The sequence below is a fragment of the Battus philenor genome, unplaced genomic scaffold (assembly GCF_028537555.1).
Source record: "Battus philenor isolate CCGP_79_NKW_IND1 unplaced genomic scaffold, ilBatPhil1.0.hap1 SCAF_7, whole genome shotgun sequence".
In the NCBI taxonomy this organism is placed as follows: Eukaryota; Metazoa; Arthropoda; class Insecta; order Lepidoptera; family Papilionidae; genus Battus; species Battus philenor.
Window position 1 is genome coordinate 4094662 of NW_027181737.1, and position 22172 is coordinate 4116833.

The following is a 22172-nucleotide window of genomic DNA, read 5'->3' on the forward strand; positions in this document are numbered from 1 at the left end:
TGAACTTTCTCCTTTTTCTCCTGTTGTTTAGTTTGGGGCGGTTTTAAAGCTACGAAGGACTGACGGTGATGAACTAATGTCCAACAACTTGATCGTCGTGGATCCTCCAAGGCTTACCCGGAGCAAATACTTTAAGCAATGAGAACCTGCGATCGCGGTTGTACTTAGAATGATCAATTGGCTGATTGTAAATCTCATATAAATATACATGAATCACCAAATGAGTTTCTATGCAAGTGCTTCGAGAACATACGGCTTGTCCAATTTAACTATTGTAATTTTGGTTCCCATTTTCTTTGAGAGAAAGGTTCTTATTTACTGCAAAATAAGAAAAGTAACGAAAAAAATAGTAAATACATCTCTTCTTTATCCATTCATAGTATAGAGTAAATTAAAACACCTGCCCCTAGTTGTAAAACCAAAAAAACAGAGTCATGTTATTATTAAGTTCTGTAGTGTACGTAATATAAAACATTAATAAGACATGAAATTGCCAAAAAATGTCCTCGTGGGTCTTTAGAATTTAGAGTGGAGACCACGGACCAGCAAACGCAGCGGGAGACGCCCACCTACCAGGTAGACATGATTTTGTGAAGGTTACTAGAAGACGCTGTAAGCCACGTAGAACTGGTTCTATTGAAAAACTATGGGGGAATCGCCAAGGTCTGGCTGAATTGAGTCAGTTTCATAAAGCTCCTTATATTATATTCATGTTTCGAAACAAACTACAGGTAAGCTAAATTCGTGCACTAATATTTACGAGCTTTATTAGCGCCTGTAAATATGATTTTGATGTTTTGATTCACGAATAGTAATTACTAATTTATTTACCCACAAGTTTCACGGCCATATAATATTTATCGACATTAATTATTACCTGAATTATATAAACAACCAGTTCATTGGCCAAACCGCACTTACGTATACCAAACGTTAAAAACAGTTTAATAGTTTTATAAATGAAGGATTTTAACACTTGGATAAATAATTTCGATGATGTTATTAGAGGGCGATATTTTTTGTCACGGATATTATGATTGCGGGGTCGTGGACAATATGTGTCGTAGTGTTTGGGGAGGTCGGAGGGCGGAGTGCCGGAGGGTGGACACCCTTCGGCACGTAAATACATGGTGCATGCGGCGCACGCGCCACTTGCATTCCACCTGCAACCGAGCACTTGTTGCAGAAGCAGTCCCTTGAACACTGAACTTCTGCTTAGACGTGTATACAGCGATTACAGAAGTAGATAGATACCTTGTGCCACCAGAGAGCTAGATATGCGGACACTCGCGCGACGCGGTCTGTCCCCGGGGGCTTCCTCACCAGCCTTTGGAACTAGAGAACTTCGCGTGGCACTTCAACACGCTCTTCTCACACCACATAATGTAAGTATTCTTTATTCTATTATGTGCTTACTTTTCCTTTAGACGGGATAACCATACATAGCCATTTTTATTTGACGTTTCTGTTTTATAATCTTCGGAATATTATTTTTATTTAAAAAATTAGGAAAGTTTAATATGTTTGACAATTTTATACAATTTTATTTCATTATTTTATTTATTTTCTTGTTTTTGAGTTACATAGCAATGAAAATTTTCGATTCGAACTTTAATTTTTAAACGATGGTTATGTTCTCATTTCGTCCTCGTCGCTTCAGTTCATAGACGCCTACTGCAAGGCATAGGCCTCCTTCAAAGATATCTATTGAGAAATAAACTATAATCGCCACGCTTGGCAGATTGGGCGGGTTTGGAATCGCAGGGCGGTACGCAGAGAACACTGCTGCCCATCCTTGGGAAACTTGTTTGTGCTCAGTGGCAATCCCACATAATTAATGCACAGTGTTTTCTCATATATAAATGATAATTTAATTTGTTTGTTTTAATAACATGATTATAATTCTAAATCTCCAAAGGATGATCATCTTAAGAGCAAAACTATATCCATAAAGTTTCTTGACCAGAATGATCATAATTGTCTCTATGTAACCAAGTATGTCTGACGAATTACATGTACGAGGTGTGATCAATAAATACGGTGAATAATTTTTTCTACCAGGAACTACAGTAACTACGTCCATTTGAATGAATACGTTAGATAGTCTGATTCTTTGAGAAAGTCTGTAGCAAAGTTGAATAGGTTGCGACTTTTCTACCAGCTTCCACTGCTATAAAAGTGAAGTCATATACGTTGTATTTGTCTTAATGTAAGACTAAGTTGCAAAAAAGTGCCAAACAAGCTCAAGAAATGTTAAAATTAGTGTATGGTAATAATGTGGTGACTTTGAAGACTGTTTGCAAGTAGTACGAATGATTGAAAAGCAGGAATGGATCAGTTGAAGGTGAGCAAAGGTCGTGACGTGTTTTTACCTCAAAAACCGACAAAAATATGGAAAGAATAGCAAAAATAGTTTGATTAAACATTGACATTTTCATTGAGGATTGACAATTCGAGAGAGAGAGAGTTTCCATAGTGTTTGCGAGATGATATACGGAGAAAGGGACCCGGAAAATAGGCCAACGGCTTCCTCCTCTATCACGACAGTGCACGCTACGCGAGTTTTTGGCAAATTATATGACTGTCTGTATAAACCCGCCTCATTCTCCGGATTTAGCAGCATGCGATGTGTGGTTATTCCTAAAAATAAAAACCGTAAAGAACGAGTTTAAAACCTCCTAGTTATAGTTTAAGTTGAGGGATACCGATTTACGGAAACTCAATTTGATACCAGGTTCTTACAAATTTGGAACTAAAATCATTCTCTTCTTCACACAAGTGACCACTATAAATGTGGTAAAGTGAAAATTATCCAATCTAAATAATGTATAAAATTCAAAGGAAATAAGCAAGAACTATAACAGAGATATCTCTGTATAGCCTGCTAGACGATTAAGGTTGGATAACATTTAAATATATAATATGAATATTATCTCATTCTAGAACGGGCTTCCAAATAATCTTTAATGAAACCATTTCAAATTTAATCATCCTATCTAATATATAGGAAACGAGTTGGTGAAGGTGAACACCGATGCATGGATTTGAATGATAATAATTTACGTCTCATCATCATAACAGCAGATAGACGCACACTGCAGGGCATAAGCATTCCCCAAAGATTGCCGCAATGACTAGTTTTATACCGCTGAATGCTGCCCGTATTCAGTGACTTAACTATATCATCAGTCTACCTAGTGGTCGCCACTCGAGGACCTTTAGGCTCCAACGGCCGGTGGTTGCACGCGCGATGTTCCTCGCCAACTGCCACTTCAAACGAATAATTCTTTAACCTACGTCGTGACCGAGCTCCAAGCATATTCGTCTACGCAGCTCTCTATGTGACACTGGTCATCATCAAGTCCCATAAGTAATAATTGTATTAACGCAGGTGTACGTAGACCTGGACGTGAACGGGCGGCTATGCGCTCGTGGCGGTGCTGCGAGCGCAGCGCTGTGTGCTCGTCTCTCTCCCGCCGCACCAGCCGCAGCGCTGTTGCTATGCGCCACGCCGAGCTCGACGCCTCAACTCAGTTCTGCCCTCGAACCCTCATCCGAGTCCACCGGTGCTCTCCGATTACGCCTGCAATCACACGCAGAACCCCTCCAGGAGCTGCAGCTGTGGTTCGATGATGCAACCCTGGCGTTGATCGACATGCCTTTTTTGTCGTTAAAAAATATTCAAGGTGAGTAACGTATTTTCTTCTGTCACTCATGTTTTTTCTTGCCCTTTCCGAGTAAAGTTTCGTGAAATTCGGTCTTAGCTGGCCTTTACACGGCAAAAGGAATAATACTATTTGGAATTAATTTAGATTTCCAAGTCTCTAAAACTTGTATATTAAATGTTAGTAATTTTATATAGAGATTCGGAACAATTGATATTGACACACATGACCTCAAATAACTCAAGCGGTTCTTTTTGAACGCACCAGAAAAGAGAACCAAACTTCTCTCCTCCGACCGAATAAGCATGGTTTTTTTATAACACAAGATTATAGGCGATTATAGGTCTGTAGATTTTTATAACGACAGCTTTGCGACTTGCGAACCAAGACTTCAACGAGGTTTTATATTTGTACTATTATTGTATCGTTTGTACAAAAATCGACAAGACGTTTGAACGGTTCCGTATTTTTCTAAGTTAATACTACGTCTGAACTAACTTTCCGTAAAGCTTTCCCTTAATATTCCCTTTTCAATAACTGTTACAAAAATAATGAGGCTACAAATTTAATTGTAAATTATGTAAAAACCATTTATGCATATAGTTTGATAGCTTTGTAATAGATTCGATTTTAACTTCGAACTTTTTGCTTTTTTTTCTACAATAATTGTTTGCGCGTTGAAAGTTACTTCCCCTGTGAAGCTTAAGATGGAGCTCATCTTAAATCTATTTACTGTAACTATCATATATCCGCGGTCGTCCTGAAGAACCTTGGCATAGCAGTTACATTATTTATTTGACTGGATTGCAAAGCCACCAAACTCTAACATCGTTCACACTCCATGCAGTGAGAGGACGCAACTGGGCCCGAAAGGGGACATTAGCTTAGGATTTCATTTAAAGCGAATCTAATATTACACATATCGGGGGCGCCCGAGAAGATCGAATCTCGGCTCGATCAGTATGCTATTACCGCATTATCGATAGAACTATCACCACACTTAATAATATAAATATTAACAAATTAAATATTTAATTGTTTCGTGATAGCGAGCTCCAATAACTATCTTTTATAATATATATCAAATCATAACTCCCCGAATATAACGAAACACGAGACTTTATTCGCGTGATTTTATATTTCCTCTTCTATATGTCTCCTCTCTAATGCCTCCAAACTAAACCGCGACGTACTTGATATATTTATCTGAAGAAGACTATTTTTGTTTTTGTATAGGTAAGAAAAATTACGTTTGTCACGAATGCGGCGTAGAGTACGAGCAGCCAAACCCGTTAAAAATTCATCTGTTCCTATCCTGTCGGGAGTACTCGCCCGCTGCCTTCTGGGAGACTTGCCTCGACCGCCTCGAGCGCTCCACAGCGCCACGAAACTCCGCCTTCCGGCCGTATGGTGCTGCGATACCGCAGTGGCCGTTGCTGCCGCTGCCAGCTGACGACGCGGCCAGTGCCGCAGTGGAAGCATTCGCAGCTGCGTGGGGACGGTCACGAGGTGGCCACGCGTGCTTGTACTGCGGTAAACTTTACTCCCGCAAGTACGGCCTGAAGATTCACATCCGCACACATACGGGGTACAAGCCACTGCGCTGCCGGCACTGTTTGCGAGCGTTCGGTGACCCATCGAACCTCAATAAACATGTGCGACTTCACGCTGCGAGAAGTCCGGACACCTCGACAGCTGCTTCCACTGCCCACGCCTGCCCGCGCTGTGGTAAACCCCTGGCACGGCGCCGCGACCTCGAGCGACACATGCGCGCGCGACACGCACACTCCCCTCCCACACCAAACTCCTCCCCGTCAACGCCCTCCTAGTCATTCCATAAAATAAGCTTATTAGATAAGTTTGTTGTTCTTTATAAGTGGACGAAGTTCTGCTAACAAGATCCAACCCTCACTGACAGATTTGAGAAAAAAAGTTATTCCGACATTTTAGTTTATGCGCCAAAACATATCTATTTTTAAGGAAAAAATTGAAATGAGGACTCAAGAAGTTTGGTTCGTTAGTTTGTTAAAATCTGCATATATTGAGATATATAAGTTAATGAATGACATAAAACACTAATGCTATACTCTATAGAATTTATTAAACTATTATTTTGTCTTTATAATATATCTTTCTTTGCAAACCGTTGGAACCAAATGACGTAGACTTTTTAATTTTCCAGACACATTTCTCAAAAATAAACGAGCCATTTTTGAGTTACTCTGGTGTGCATAAGATTTTTGACTTAAGTGAAATGGGTCTTATTTTCATAACTACGTCAAATTTTGCGATGTAATTCATATTTATACCGACCGATTATTAAAATTGTGTAAATGGACAATAAGATTGTACGGAGTATGTATAAATTTGTTGGACGTATAATAAAATCTACGAATGTTATGAACTTGTAAATATTGTCATTTCTTTATAAACCATCACCATGTTACCTAAACGTTTAAAATTTACTATCTGTTTGTTACTTTTCTTTTCAACGATCTCGAACACCTACATATTATTGATGCATTACAAACCCTGTTATCTAATGTTACTTCTATCTCAGGTAATTTTTTTTAATTATTTCAATGTTACCCCCTGCGTAACAGGATCATTAAGCCGCCAGGCAAGAATAGACTTGACAATCAGCGTTATCCTACCGCAGTTTAGATTCTTGAAGTTTTATATTTGGTGCAGCGCATAAGATCGTAGCGATTATGGCGCCAGACAATAAAAATAACCAACTATCTGAGTCTTTAGTGATTCAGTTTTCATTTCTACTTAAGGATCTACATTTCATTCCATTTTGATCGCGGACGTTAGAGCGCAAGTGTAATGCACTGATGCTCGATTTTGATAACGGTAAAGTAAAAACGGTTAACCATTACCATTCTCGATCTTTTATTCATGCGTGTATAAAAATAGTAGAAGCTTAATAAACCAATATCAGACTATATCAAATGTATGTCTCATATTTCGCCCAGTAGATAAGTTTCTCATGGCATTCGCCTTGTAAGAGAATAACATACTTAAATATAATATATATAAATATTAATTCAAATTTTTTAACATTGACCACCGGTGTAGATCTTCGTTTATAATTTATTTTTGCACATGAAAATTATATATTTTATAAATATCAATTTTATAGACTATTTTTTATTTATATTTATTATATATTATTTATTTACATATATTATATATATAAAATTGACATCACTTTTATAGTTTTTTTATTAATATTCTTTATTCCACTACTAAATCCTTTTTATTCATTCTTTTTGCGGTACCTATACCTATGGTCCCGGTGAAAGTTTGAGTACTACTATTTTAAGCTAATAAAGGCATAAGAATTGATGAGGGTAAATAAAACAAGGTGTATATGATCTTATGGTTTAATTAGTGAGGTCACTGCGCGGCGACCTTGGCGGCGATGCGCTTGTCGCGCTCCTCCGCGATGGTGAGACGCACTCCCTTGCCGCGCGGCAGCGAGATGTACGCCTTCGTACCCTTGCCGATGATGAAAACGTTGTTCATCCTGAAAAACCAATAGAGAATATGTTGAAAAATTTACAAATTAACACTTTCTATTATCAGTGAGAACAAGACACATGAAAGTATTTAAAGGTTATTGAAACTATTAGATGTCAAATTTAAAATAGAGGTCCTCATTTTAAAAAAATGTGATTACTTTCAGTTTTTTTTCGAGCGAGGTGACGCAGAGGTATGGGATGTCTAAAAAAACCTAATCATCACTGTTACTTCAGCGCTGATTACATGTCTCAGAATAAGTATTCCTATATAAGAAAGTCTTCAACATCCGAACAACAAAGACTACTTACTTGTGTATAATTTTAGATATTTATTTATATAAATTTGATTATTAATACACAATTTAAATTTTTAAATGATTATCCATTATTAAAGTGCCTTGCAGTAGCCATCTATCAGGTGATATGAGGATGATGATCTACTTTTTTTCTAAGATTTTGTGACGTAATACTTCCAGGGAAGTCACAGAAAATGCAACATGGTCTGATGATAAAGAGAGGAGTTTAACAAAGTCAAATTTCAGGTGAGTTATATTAGTTACCAGTATCAGAACTTGCTCAAATTTTAATGGTCATCAGATTCTTTATATTGTATGATATAATAATCGTTATCTTTAGCTTCTTAAAAATAAATGACACAAATAAAGAAATATTGGTATATTACCTTGTGGCGAACGTGTGTCCAGTTGTGTCCCTAATGTGTACAATGTCGAAGGAACCGGGGTGGCGTTCACGGGACACGATGGTGCCCACACGCCCCAAGTTACGACCTCCCGTGATCATGCACAGGTTTCCTAATGAAAATAACAAAATTTATTACTATACACCATCATTATATATAAAATACCACAAAAAATCTATATATGTAAAATCTGTATGACTATACAGATATAGCAAAGACATTTTATAAAAAAATTATACTGGTGGCCTATTTATAATTGACAAATTTTCGTCAATACCAACAATCTAACAACATGAATTAATTCAACATAAATGTTATTATGACAACTTGCAACAAACACATGTATAACTCGAAAATCATAGATTCCAAGAAACTTCTGACCTAAAAAAGTATATATGATATTAAAAAAGAACAATGTTGAAGATTATGAGAATCTTCAATAAAATAGCCAAAGTATCTTGCTACCCAGATTAGAGCAACCACAACTAACAAAAACTAATCTAGATTCATGAATAATCTAAGTTATTAAATTTAGAATGTATGGCAAGCTAAGACCAAGGATTGTTCTATGTATGTAAATTAAATAGTTTGTATAAATACTCTTCAGCATCCTGTAGATCTATTTAGATCAACCTCTACTTGTGTAGGGCAAGATGAATTTAATTTATTAACATAGCAACATTGTTGTGTTCTTTAAGAAAAATACATTAAGTCTAGCCAGTTGTAAATTTTAATTTTTAGCTTAAAGTAATTAAAACATACCAGACTCAAACTTGATGAAGTCCATAATCTTGGAGGTGGCAATGTCGAGCTGGATGGAGTCATTGACTTTGATAAGGGGGTCGGGATAGCGCACAGTACGGCCATCATGTGTCACCAGGTAGGGAATGCTCTTGGGGCCAGTGCCCACTGCACGAACCTTGCACAGCTTGTACTATATGAACAGATACAGTTTTTAATATATGCTATAGAAACAGTACACTATTACCAATTACTATTTGCCTCATGCAAATACATACTCTTATGTATAACACGTTGCCTACAATTACCTTTCAACGAAACAGAAGGGGTTCAGACCATGCTTTTTTATTTTCCTTCAGATTCCCTTTGTTATTTATAATTGCATGTTGTACCTTAGTACATAAAAGTGGCCCTAAGTGCGGATTTGTCTGATAAACTATTATTATACTTTTAGAGATAATTTCTATTTAACTTAAATATAAGCAAGAAGTATACTTACTTATGCAGTAAATATTATGTACACGAGTTAGGCTTTTTAATACTACTCTATTAAGAATTATTGTTCAATCTCTATCTTGGTGTAATCAGGTGTTACATTTTTATTTATTAAGTACATGTTGTGTACAACATGTATATAATAAAGTGAATTAGCGATATGAGTGAAAACCTGAACATCTAGAGCACTCACTCTTTATGATGGACCAATGCACTTACTTTTTCATACATAAATCTGTGTATGAAACACATCAATGGGAGATAAATGAAGTGTAAAATAGACTAAAGTAACAACCCTTAAAGATGTGTGCTAAGTACACAACTAAGTATAGACATTTAAATATTTAGACATTGGTTTGCTTGAAAAGGCTAACCTTGAGGCAAAATTAGTACAATGCTGCTAGTTTGCATAAACCAGCCCCCCAGAGACAAGACAAAATATTTAAATATAGTTATTAAACAATCCAAGGCTTCACTTAGAGTTATTTAATAAATATTTCCAATGAAATAAAAGTTTTATATTTTTGACATATTCGCAGGATAGCATATTTCAGTGAAATTTTAATAAGTGTGATTTAGGATAAAATAATTTCAATACTTTGCTATTTGTACACCTAGACAAACACCTTTAAGGCAAATTATATTAAGCATAGTAGACTTTGAGCATCTTTTACAAACCTTGGCCTCCTCAGGAGTGATGCGGTGGATTGTGAAACGACCCTTAACATCGTAGATTAATCTGAACAACTCATTGGTCTTCTCAATGGACACAACATCTGCAATTAACATTTTCTGTAGTTTAGGAGAATAGGTAATTCTTAAATAAATTGCAATAACCATTAAAATATATAAAAACAGAATTATTTACTACCACCATATAATGCAAATGGACCCTCCAATTACTTTTGATACTTCAGAAGTGATGACTTATAAAGTATCAAAAATGATTATATCTAAGAGGTTGAATTTATTCTCATAAATTCTACTACTTAAACTTTTAAATTAAACTATTAATTAGAATGCTAATTCTTAAACTACAAGTATTTAGTTGAAAAGTCTTGAGTAAACACATTTTCGACCAAATTTGGATGTATATATATGAATCGTATTTTCAATGCCTAACAACATTAAATTCACTAAAAATTTAAAATTAACATGGGGTATTTTAAATGTATAAACATCAACTCAACGAAATCAACAGGTTGTATACATTAGCATAAATAATAATAAATTTTATATTTACCCATGAATCCAGCAGGATATGTGGGGTCTGTTCGCACTTTGCCGTCCACTTTGATCAGACGCTGCTTAACAATCTTCAGCACCTCATTACCGGTAAGGGCGTACTTAAGTCGATTACGGAGAAAGATCACTAGCGGCAAACATTCCCGCAGTTTATGAGGACCAGTGGATGGTCGCGGTGCGTACACACCTCCAAGTTTATCCAACATCCATGCTTTCGGCGCGTTAAGACGCTTTAAGTGTTTTTTTGGACCACGAGCCTGAAAATATTACAATAAAGTTAAATAAAAATTTACGTCGCTTACAAAAACAATTTGTTTAAATTATTATTAGATAATTTCTGATTGTTAACTAATATTTGTTAAACTATTCAACATAACACCGCCGATTAAAAATTAACCAAAAAGATTTTATCATATCTTTGATAGATTCGGTTTATTTGCAAACTGCAAATGACTCGCATACAATTTACCATAAATATAATATCCTACACGTTTTAACTGTTATTAACTATTGTTGTGCAATTCTAAAATGTATTTTATGTTGTAAAAACGCCGGATTTAATTCGATATTTCATAAAAATTTACACAAACTCACCATGTTGGACTACAATATTCACAAGAAAGACATAAGAACTGTCAAAGGAACTTTACGTCAACTGCCACCGATGCGTTCAATAAGAGACAGTATTCAATGAACTAAATTTAACTAAAAAAAAATTGTAACAAATAAAAGTTATTTTTTTAAATATTATAATATACTGAAATGTTTCCTGAATGAATATGGTTTCATAAACAAGTAATATTTTATTTATAATATAATAACAAATAAAGAGTTAGTCAGCATAGAAATTAAATCCTGAAATGTTAAAATTCTTGCTCTTGGAATTTCCGATTAATAAAAATAATTGGCATTTTTTTTCAACTTCCAGATTTACATTGTTTTATGTCTGCAGCATTATATTTTATTCCTAACAAAATTTTTGGAACAACAAAACAGATAATTTCATTTACAACATAAATAACCATATAAAGGTTCTATTCGACTACAAATTCCGGTGAAGCTTGATGCTATTAGCTTTCCGCCGCTTTAAATTGGGAGTAGAGCTATCTCACTTAATATTATATATAAACTTTGGTCGTATCGGCGCTTACTAAAATACAAAAATATTTCACATAACAATTCGCGCGATAATAACCTTAACTTGCCTAAGTTTTCTAAATAATTACTTTACTAAATATTACATCAAATGATTTGATAAAATATGAATTTTGTTGTATAAAAATTGGCGCATGGCAGCTTGTTACGTACATTTACTTTAATTTTTTTGTTAGTTCAAGTCTTTATGTAAGCTATGGAAATTTGGTTACAAAATATGAAATAAAGTGTAATGCTTATTTATTTGAAGAAGGTCATACATTGAATATAGCAAGCTTAAAGATTGCATATAATTTCAACTTGATCCAAAAAATAATTAGCTTTAAAATCATTAATGTAAATTGAATTACTCATGGAGTAGATTTTTCATCAAAAGTGCAGAAAATGTAAATTTAACGTAATGATGATAATAACAAAGAATGAGTTTTAATTACTGAAATAAAATAATTAATTAGTTAGTAACAATTTTACGCAGGGATAAAGTAAGTATTCATCAGCACATGATAATATGACACATGTCACAATCGCATGTGACTTTTGTACTATTGAGCATGTAAGGTTATGAAACTATTATTGTTTCAATAAACTTTAATTAAATAAGATGTAAATGGCATCATCTGACGAAAACTTTGCTTGGACAGATGCTTCAACAGATAGCGATAGTGATACTATGTAAGTGCCCTATTTTTATTTAATTATACATTTATATTGTTTATCATGTTACTAACTTTATACTAGTTTTTGATCCTGTTTGCATAGGTTCGATAGGCCTTATTGCTGTAGCTAAAATCTAAATTATAAGGAATGTAAAATTTCGAGAAAGGCCCTAATGATTTGAAAAAAAAATGCGATTATTTATTTTACTTTCAGGAATATGGAAGTAACAAGGGAAAACGGTGGTGATGATTCAGAATCTGGTCACAGCTATAAGAAAAAAATTCAAAAAGAATTGTTCAAAAATAAACAAATTGTTAAAGAGGAACCCAGTGAAAAGAAGAAATCTAAAAAGAGAAAACATGGTGAACTTGATGGTAGTGTTTTGGAGGAACCTGAACGAAAACTCATAAAGTTAGAACCAGAGAGTGATATCGATGTGAGCAAGAAAAAGAAAAAGTCTAAATCTTGTGACAGTACTTTAGAAGAAGAAGAGTTCTTAAATTTTAAGGTCAAAGAAGAGCAATTTAGTACAGAAGAAAATTTACAGAATGTAAAAAAGAAAAAAAAGAAAAAGCACAGACGAGATTCTCAAGAAAGTGCTGTGGGTAGTAGCTTGAGAGAATCGCAGTCAGTTTTAATTGAAAATTCTCAATGTGAAAATAGTGTATTAAATGAATCAGAGCTGAGCCAGGAAGACAACCAGCAAAATATAAAGGAAGAGCATCAAAAAGAAGATCATGTCGAGGCAAAAAAGAAAAAATCGAAGAAGAAAAAGAAAGAGAGAGAACTTTATGAAAATACAATCATTGAAGAAAAGTTTAGTGCAGAAGAAACTATAGTTGAAGAAAGAGTACCAATCAATAACCAAGCAGACAGTACTATAGTAGAAACATCAAGAAAAGACAATAGCCTGAGTTGGGCTGAAACTGAGCAACAAATTTATGAAGACAGTGACAATAGTTCAGTAGATAATCATCATAATAGTGTTGGCAATACAAGTTCAAATCAAGTAAATAGCAACACAGGAAAATCAAAAAAAGGTAGTGTGACCACAGATAAAGTAATTGCACCACAGAATAGCAAAAATGAATTACATAGAGTATCAAATATTTCAGACAGAATAAGATTTGAAGAAGACGTTTTGGACTTTAGCAGAGATGAGGATCATGACAATGGTCATCTAAATGGTACAGAAACTTCAAAACAAATTAAACGATTTTTGAAAAAGAACTCACATTTAAAACAAATATCTCCAAGTGTACAAAGTGATTCTGTTATCACAGAAGATGATGAGGTGTGGGTGTTGAAGTGTCCGAGTGAAGTTGATATTAATAGTTTAAAAGGTACAAATTTAGTATTAGACAGCAAGTGCAAACTCAAAGCAGACAGTCAAACATATGTTGGTTCTATTGAAAACAATACAAATGTTATAACAGTTCTGACTCTAGACCATGGGAAGCCTATTATAAAAAATGTGTCACTATCTGGTACAGTTAATTTCCGTAAAAGAATTCCGAAGCCTCATTATTTCGAAGATAATGTAATGGAAAATAATCTAAGCAATTTTATACCACTCCCTGAAACTAAGTCTCGGCATCCTTTGTTTGGTGCTAATTACAAAAGTGCAATAAAGGTACCGAAACATATAGCACAGCGGTTGAATGAAGTTGTGCCTGAATCAACATCTAATGCTAATGGAAATAGAAAAAAGAAGAAAAAGCACAAAAAAGAGCCTGTGTCGGAGAATGAAGATGAAACAAGGTTTGAGTCTGGGTCTACTGAAGTTCGTAAGAAAAGAAAACGAAAGCATTCTGTCAAAGATGTTGCGTCTCCAAAATTAGCTAAAAAGTTCAAATATGATCCTGATTCAGCTGAGGCTTGGGAATCAGAAAAAGCCATTGAGCAACAACTTTTTAATTTTTAAATACACCTATATGGTGTAAAAATATTATTAACTATAATATATATACTTTTATTTTAAACTGTTTTTGTTACTTTATTAATAGTAACCTATTACCTGCTCATTACCTACTATGAAATGTAGTTAAATAATCTCATAATTTTTCTTTAAATTGAAATTAAAGATGAGATATATTTTATTACATGACATGAAAACATTGTAAGATGTGCTTTAAAAATGTAAATATTGGTTTCCTAATTAGAAAAAAAGACTATTATAATGTTTTCATTAGTCTATAATACAATGTTTTAAAATAAATAACTAGATAGACCAATCACTTAGTCAAGGTCGCGAGGAGTCGCTGACTGCGGGAATTGAAAGACTGATCTTCGTGGTGATCTTTGATGAAAAATAAAATTAGAAAAGTGTAAGTCAAATGAAAAAAAATTATAATGTATTTATTTTATTAAAAAGTAAAGTTTATATTCTTCCTAAAGATATCAAGTCTCCTCTAAAGTTAAATGTTAATTGCTCGTATTGGAATACCCTCGTTAAGGTTTTTGCGGTACGATAACGCTACCGAAACCGCTATACCGGTCCTTAGGAAAGCGGAGTTTAAGAAAAAAGTATGAGCGCCTTTCCAGCGAGCATTGTCGACATTTTCGGTAGCATTATAATAATGACAGCTTAGTAATTTTACATAAAAAGTGAGTTACAAAAAGAAGAGAGATACTTTTATACAGTTTGCGAGACCTTGGTCTCCGACTCCTCTTCAATGAAATTACGAATTATCTCAGCGAAGTCACGGTCGGCAACAAATCCGAGACGCTGTGCTCTCTTGGTGTCGAACTGACAAGGGAAGCTGCCGACAATACGCGCCGCTGTTTCGTCATGCTCAAACTGAATGCGTGCAGCGACCTCGTCTCCTGCTACTTCTCTCAACGCTTGTATCATCTCCTTCACGGCTGCGGTTATACCTGGCAGGTTGATGACCCGCCACGCGCCTAGTTCTGCTCCATTTAAAGTTCCGGCGTGTAGTATATTGCGTACAGCCGCACGCGGGCTACATAGCCATAAGCGCTGCGCTTCATCCACTGGGCATATTGCAATCTCGCCTCTAAGCGGCTCGCGTACAATGCCGCTTGCAAATGACGTCACCGCCCGATTCGCAGCGCCTCCGCGAACAGACACTGTAGGCAATCGCACCACCAGCCCGTCCACGAAACCTCGCCGAGAATACTCGTTAATAAGTAATTCACTCAAAGCTTTCGCCACGCCGTACGTATTTTGCGGCATCGCAGCGGTCCAATCTTCAATAACAGGCGGAAGGTCACCACCGAAGACGCCTACAGTGCTTGCAAATACAAGACGCATATTGTTGGCACGCTTTCGTGCTGCTTCCAGTAACGCGCGAGTTACATCAAAGTTGACGGCCAGACCTAGATCGAAGTCTGCTTCTGCATGACCACTGACAACGGCTGCGAGGTGGAACAGTACATGTCGTTCCGGAGTGACTATCTGCTCCACTGCCCCAGGAGACGACAAGTCAAGGGCAAGAGTACGCACTCTAGAATCCTTACGAGGACGAGGTACACAAGTATCGACTAACAAAAGACTTGCCACCTTCAACGGCGAATCTTCTGCAAGTATAGCATTAATTAACCGATCACCCAAAAATCCAGCTGCTCCTGTCACAGCGACATTCATCTTTTGTATCACAAAATTCGTCTAACTTATTTTAATGTCACTGAGTTTAATTAAAATTTTTTAATTTTACAATTAGCAAACTTATTCTGCTATAACGAGGGATTGCTTTAATCGTACTGCTAATTATCACAAGACCACTTATGTAACATTTAATAACACAAAAGATAAGTGCACTGTATAACATAAACATTTCCGATCAAATAATCAACAACATTTGTTCGTAAATTTGCTTGTTATGCCTTTAGTTTTGATAAGCAACATAACTCGGGCATAATGAAATTCAAATGGTTTAAGACAACGAATCTATGAACTCACTTTTAAATAATTGTATTTACAAGAGCTAACATATGCTTATAGATGTAAAACACTATGTGAAATAATCCAAGTGGCTATTCGAAATAAATATTATTTCGGATGATGCTTGTGCTATTAACTTGATAGCTTTTACAGCTTTATCTGAATTAAGCTAGCGAACCAGAGAGAGAACCAGAGTCCGCAAGGTATTTAACAACAAAACTAGTCAGATTATAAATGGCTGTTAACTCCAGAGGATTTGACTAAACTATTTAGTGCAATGAGTGTATTTATACAGGACAGATGGAAATAGATATAGAATCTTTTAAACTCATACACCTATAACAAATCACTCTGTATTTCCAAAATTTGAGGGCTATTTTTCACTTGTAGGAATATTATCACAGGGTTTCAGACGGTTGCACGGAGTATCAAAAAGCGCGCCGTTCGTTGTGGAGGCGTTCCACAAAGTGCAAGCAATGCTGAACAAGATCCAGTGACGGTTATTCAGAACAAAATGCAAGTTGGGCTAAGCAGCCTGACTTCACTTACAGCGCGACGTTGGTTTGGATTCGCGGGTTAACTGTTGCGTGGTTAGCAACCGCGTTAGCATATCTTCTCTGTGGCAGTTACATCACCGTGACTTTTGTATCCGTCGAGGTTATGCTCGGAAGTTCTCTGCTCAGATAGACAAATCGAAGAGGACAGGATATTAGCGTGCAAAGTAAATGCCATTGGGGCTTTAAAATTTTAGAATAGTAATTTTAGATAGTCGATAAAATTCTAGATCGGACTACTCTGCAGCGTACCACGTCTACTCACAAAGTGGACAGACGACCTTGTTAAAGCAGTTGGATAACGTTGGATGCAGGCCGCTTACAACTGGATTAATTGGAAATCTTGAGCGGATACGCATGTCCAGCAGTGCAGATCTTACAGCTGAAATAATGATGACGATGAACGTTTCTCTGCTTTAGTGTTATTTTATTTATTGAAGACAATTATTTTTCTAGTTTTCTATTAGTCGTTCAGTTATCGATAGTTTGGATTGAAACGGTTGTAAAATTAAAACGAAAAAACATATTACTTTAGATTCTGTATTTCAATGAACAACCCCACTATAACTACTAAACTATAACATAGATTAATATCAATAAACTACACACATTTAACCACGTTTGTTATTTATTAATAATAACATTTAATTGATATTATATATATATACTTATGTTAACAATTTGTGGCAGTATATATGTTGCTTATAGGTATTACGAAGACGTAAAAATATAAACTTTTTTCATTTTTATTTCTACCAAGTGGCCAGTTAAGAAGGTAGACGTTTTAAAATGGCGGCGTCAAACGATACCTCATAATATACGTCACAAATGTGTGCATAAAAAAAAATTTACAATCGTTGGAAGGTAAATAAAGGACTTATCTAAACGCACCTCTTGCACAGAAAGCACATTTAGAGTCGACATTAAATCTGCCGCCTTAATATTTTTTATTTGCATTAACAAAGTATCACACAGTTAAATGTTTATTATTGCATTAAAACAATATATGATATTGTAAATTTAATATTTTATAAAATACAGTGTAATATTACAGTTTTATAGAAAAATATAAATATTATAACCTAAAACTGTATCGGTTCTTATATGCGTCAATTTGCCTATGAATTGTACAATTATTAATCTTGAAAGAATTTGCGCAAATAAGTTAAATAATGTATCTAATATAATAAGTATTCTTAAAATTGATTCTAGAGTTTTATAATAAAATATATACTTCATTGAAATAGTATTGGAGGGATCATTTTTCAGTTTAATTAGAATTTTAAAAACACTAAAATATTTTTTAATAAAAATAACAAAAATTATAAACATGGATTTAAAACACTTTTTTTCCTATATAGTTGAACATCTTAATGTTCACGTGGCACAAACATCTATCACTATAACTCGCTATCAGTACGCTAGCGTAGAGAGTATTCTGTTATTAAATATTCTTAATATAATATGGCACGTGGGCGGGGCATATCGCGACCATGAGCCGAAAGACGCGTGAGCAGGCCCCCCCCCCACTAGGTGGACCGACGACGTAATAAAATCGCGGGTAAATATTAATTTTAAAGTGAAATTGTTATTCGTGGACTAGCATGGAAGGAAATTTTTATAGCAAAAAAAAACGTATAACGTAATAGGAATGAGTTAATTTTGGTTTTATGTGTATTCATTTGTAATTACTTTATGCTTGTAAATTGTAATTAGTTGTGATATACCGTATGTAAAAATAAACTTGAAAATTGAAATCGCTGGTCTGGTAGCGCAAGACCAGACATCGCGGCGATCTATAGAAAAGACATCTGCAAGATAGAGACGCTTCTATTGGCTGACATGAGGAATATGGCACGCGATCAGTTAGGCAAGGCTGAGGAAATAGAAGGCTAGGAGTGCTAGTGCGTAGAAGGCGCCGCTAACGGTGAGTAGGACGCGAATGGCGGCGCGCTGTCTCGCGGAGTGCTTGTCCCGCGCAGCTCGCTTGCGGCGGGTCGAGGCACCGTTGTTATACCGCGGTGCGTAGCGCTCCGTGTTGAGCACCTTGCGGCGCAGAGCTTTACCGCCTGTTTTATCGCCTCCTTCCCGTGCCACGTTCGCGCCTAATGGTGCCGTGTCCTTTGCCAGAGCGCCGTACGTACGCTCGTCGATTGATTCTGCTGCGCTGATTCGACGTAGAGCAACTTCCTCGTCGGGCAGCGCGAATTCGGGCCGCGGCGCCTCCGAAGTGGATCTCACTGGTGACGGAGCCCGCGCTCGAGAGTTTGAATCGCGTCGTAACTGAAGTGTCGCGCCGCCGGCAAATGATCCCACGACACCGGACGTTGTTTGACGATACTGCGGGGAAAGCTGTCGACTACGATACTCACTTAGTGTCGTCTCGCCAAAGCGGGGTGTTATGGAGATTATAAATACACGAGGGATGTCGCGACGGCAGCGCTTTAGTGGAGCGTACCGTGGGCTGGGGGTTATAATGCGAGCACTCGCGTCGTGCAGCAGCCCGGCGCCTGGAGCAATGCGGAGACTTGTAGGCAAGAGTGGTATGTAGTGGTGAGGACGTAGAGTGCGGATGTGAGCTATCGGGTCGAGAATGCGGCCGTGTAACGGTAAGCCGTAGCGGAAGTATCGGTCGCTGTAGACGACGGTGGCGAGGGTGCCTGAGCGGTTGATGAGGTTGTAGAGCGTGCGTGAGAGGCGTCGTGGGTGGTCACGGCGTAGCAGGCGGCGTAGAGCCGAGGGGCGCGCGGGCGGCTGGTCGTATGGCACAGCGTAGACGCGGCGCGGGGAGGCGGCGCGCACAGCGTGGCGTAGACGACGCACCCGCGCACTTCCACGTCAGTCTGTAAGCGTGCGTGCACTCCTCGACATCTCCGCCTCACGCAGCGCCTCCAACACAGTAGCCGCACTCCACGCTTGCGAGCGACACGAGTCCGCGCAGTACGCACCGCCCGCGTTCGTCAGTTCAGGCAGTCCGCGCCACGCCGACGCTCGCAACTCAGCAACCAACGGCGCAAGCGCGGCATAAGTAGCCGCCACCGTTTTAGCGTACTTCCCATTCTCCTGCGCAAAAGCGAGGCGCGCCCGGAGGTAGAATCCGAGCGGCCACACCCACTCCGGTCCCTGATGGTAGTTGAATCCGTGTGCGACGTTCGGATCGTCGCTGTTGTTGGAGTTGTCGTAGTCCCCGCGGTATGCCCAGTCAGCCGGGTCCAAGGTCTTCACTCCAAGCGGACCCAGCAGAAGGCGTTCTACGTTGTCGAGCGCGAGCCACGCGTGTTTCGGGTCGAATATTTCTGGTGCAATCGCCATGGCGACTGGGAAATTGCATCGTAACTGGTAATCGGCCCAGGGTCGAGTGGCACCGTGCGTGTCCTTGTATATGGCACGGCGGTGCACCAGGTCCGGGCGCAAGTCGGCGGCGCTGGGCGCGGCTGGTACCCAGAAGTATCGTTCGAAGTTGTGTCGGATGCGGTCGGCCCACTGTGCGTACGTCCAGGCGGTGAGAGAGCCGTCTCGATGTCGGCGTGCGACACCTGGGTATGGGAACCTTGCAGCGCGGTGCTGTGCAGCAAGCCAGGACGCAACGCTATACGCTAGTGCGACTAGCTCGACCGCACTGCCGTCTCGAGGAGTTGCCGGCTTGCCCCTGGTGCCCGCGACTTCTGAAGACCCCATTTTGTCCATCCAGGTGCCGCAGTTGGCGTCGTTGCCCCCGAATGGAAAGCCAGTCTCGGGGTCGATGCCGATCTGCACGTTGAAGCCTTTGTCCGACATGTGCGCGTCGATAGAACGGCCAGCGTTGCGCTCGCGGAATACAAGCCCCTGAAATTAATTCATTAATTACATACATGAAAGTGCTTTAAGTTGAGTGTCCGAAAACTACTGCTACTTTACAATAGTTTTTTTTTATAACAAGTTGAAAAATGAACTAGTGGATTTGCTTAAAAATCACATTTCTTTGTACCAAGCAATTTATCATGGAATTTAACGAGTATACCAGTTTTTCACTAAGTTTTCAAGGAGAGCGGCCTTCAGACTTGCGAACTGCCATCAAGCGAACCTTTTCTAGCATGTAACAATTATTTATTTATTTTATTTGTAGTTTCGCATGCAGTCATGGTGATAATATAAAGACCTGGAAGTGAACGTCGAGCGCCTCCTGCATGACGTCATGCAGGGGCTGGTCGGCTGTGCCCGGGGGCGCAGGCTCGCAGTCGTCGCGCGGGTACAGCCGCGCCACAGGCTCTGTCAATAGCGTTGCACCCTGCGGTGCCTCGTTGCAGTACTGAAATAAAATCATACACGAGATTGGGCACATCACCTTTTATTTGTTTTTGGGGGGAAACTTTGATATTTAAGATACCCTGCCCCTGATTTAAACCCACTAATACCCTCTCGGTGGACGCCCTCTGTGCTATTTGAAGGTCCGGTAACTCCATTAGGAAATTTTTAATTATTCCACTAAGCCCTCTGTCACAGTTTATAATCTCTGCATTTACGCACTTGCTGTAGTAATTTTAATAGGCAATTTTTACAAAACAATACACATTGCAATATCTAAGGATAAAAGTAAATCTCCAACTACTAATAACTTCTCAGAAATTCCGATAAAGTTTTTTTTTATCCATTCCTTCACAACTACTTGAAGGTTACATTCAGATGCCGCAAGCTTAGAACGGTCCTTTGCCAAGAGCGATTGCATTGGATTCTTCGGTCATTTTTTATAAGTCGACATGACAGTAAATATACTACGGGAGTCGGGTTGTATTTTGTCAGGGGAGAAAGTTCTAAATTAATTTTGTAGAAGATTAGAAGTTCGCGCAGCTGTCACCTGTTTAATACTCTGAAGCCACCACCAGACCGCATCGCGACAGTTGTACCGCGCGTTTCGCCCGCCGTCCAATAGGTTGGGTATGAGTCCGTGGCGCAAGCACGCGCCGAACGCAAGGATATGGGCACGCGCGTCCTGGGAATAAAAAGAATTATTTCCACACAAATTAAAAATGAATAGATTGTTTGATATTATTATGTCATATTGTTTTTCTCTTTGGATAGTTTATAGTGAAGTAGAACACGATACAAGACTGAGACTTGCCATCGCAGGTTTGATTCCTGGGATACAATCTTAGGGAATTCTCACTTTGTATATTAATTACGTAGGATTGCTACAAGTTTGCTCATAAACAAGTTTCCAGAGAATGAGGAACAGAGACCTCTGCGTACCATAATACTACGATCGCCAACCCATCTGTCAAGCGGGGCTATTATGTTTATCCTCCCCCTATAGATATCTTTGGGAGAGGTCTTGTAGTGGGTGGATTGGGGCTGAAACGACGAGAATACGATTTTATGGCGACTATAATGAATTCAACTACTAATTAATAATATCAAAGCAACAAAAGTTTCTACACCGCCTTTAAAGCTCACAACAAAATCAGACGGATGTGTTTTTTGTGATCATTCTCACATATATAGTACAGTGTACAATAAGTACAGTGGTTACAGCAAAACATGCCTGCGCTTTAT

The 22172-nt window shown here is 38.0% G+C and overlaps 5 protein-coding genes across 9 annotated transcripts in view; 2 read left to right on the forward strand and 3 right to left on the reverse strand.

The window, feature by feature from the left end:
• The first annotated feature begins 1277 nt into the window (after positions 1-1277).
• On the forward strand, positions 1278-5494 carry LOC137931144 (zinc finger protein 846-like). The gene is made up of 3 exons (XM_068774545.1): positions 1278-1385; positions 3392-3686; positions 4902-5494. The coding sequence occupies exons 1-3, from the start codon at positions 1278-1280 to the stop codon at positions 5492-5494; spliced, it is 996 nt and encodes a 331-aa protein (XP_068630646.1).
• A 1546-nt stretch (positions 5495-7040) lies between these two features.
• RpS4 (ribosomal protein S4) lies at positions 7041-11074 on the reverse strand. Of its 2 annotated transcripts, none has more exons than XM_068774796.1 (6): positions 10968-11074; positions 10372-10630; positions 9807-9904; positions 8655-8826; positions 7875-8004; positions 7041-7197 (listed from the first exon to the last, which is right to left on the reverse strand). In XM_068774796.1, the coding sequence occupies exons 1-6, from the start codon at positions 10968-10970 to the stop codon at positions 7068-7070; spliced, it is 792 nt and encodes a 263-aa protein (XP_068630897.1). In that variant the 5' UTR covers positions 10971-11074; the 3' UTR covers positions 7041-7067. The 2 variants fall into 2 exon arrangements, with proteins under 2 accessions (XP_068630897.1, XP_068630898.1); XM_068774797.1 differs by lacking the exon at positions 10968-11074 and adding an exon at positions 10843-10861.
• Positions 11075-12056: 982 nt separating this feature from the next.
• Positions 12057-14197, forward strand: LOC137930941 (myb-like protein X). The gene is made up of 2 exons (XM_068774310.1): positions 12057-12200; positions 12399-14197. The coding sequence occupies exons 1-2, from the start codon at positions 12136-12138 to the stop codon at positions 14107-14109; spliced, it is 1776 nt and encodes a 591-aa protein (XP_068630411.1). The 5' UTR covers positions 12057-12135; the 3' UTR covers positions 14110-14197.
• Positions 14198-14575: 378 nt separating this feature from the next.
• Positions 14576-15830, reverse strand: LOC137931046 (D-erythronate dehydrogenase-like). Its single transcript, XM_068774447.1, has one exon. The coding sequence runs from the start codon at positions 15790-15792 to the stop codon at positions 14821-14823; it is 972 nt and encodes a 323-aa protein (XP_068630548.1). The 5' UTR covers positions 15793-15830; the 3' UTR covers positions 14576-14820.
• A 3554-nt stretch (positions 15831-19384) lies between these two features.
• The window catches only part of LOC137931335 (glycogen debranching enzyme), a 29950-nt gene continuing 27162 nt past the window's right edge, over positions 19385-22172 (reverse strand). For all 4 annotated transcript variants that reach the window (XM_068774810.1, XM_068774809.1, XM_068774808.1 and 1 more), the window contains 3 exons: positions 21478-21612; positions 20782-20931; positions 19385-20468 (listed from right to left, as the gene is read on the reverse strand). In XM_068774810.1, coding sequence (XP_068630911.1) covers positions 19482-20468; positions 20782-20931; positions 21478-21612 — 1272 coding nt within the window. In that variant the 3' untranslated portion in view covers positions 19385-19481. The remainder of the gene's footprint in view (positions 20469-20781; positions 20932-21477; positions 21613-22172) is intronic.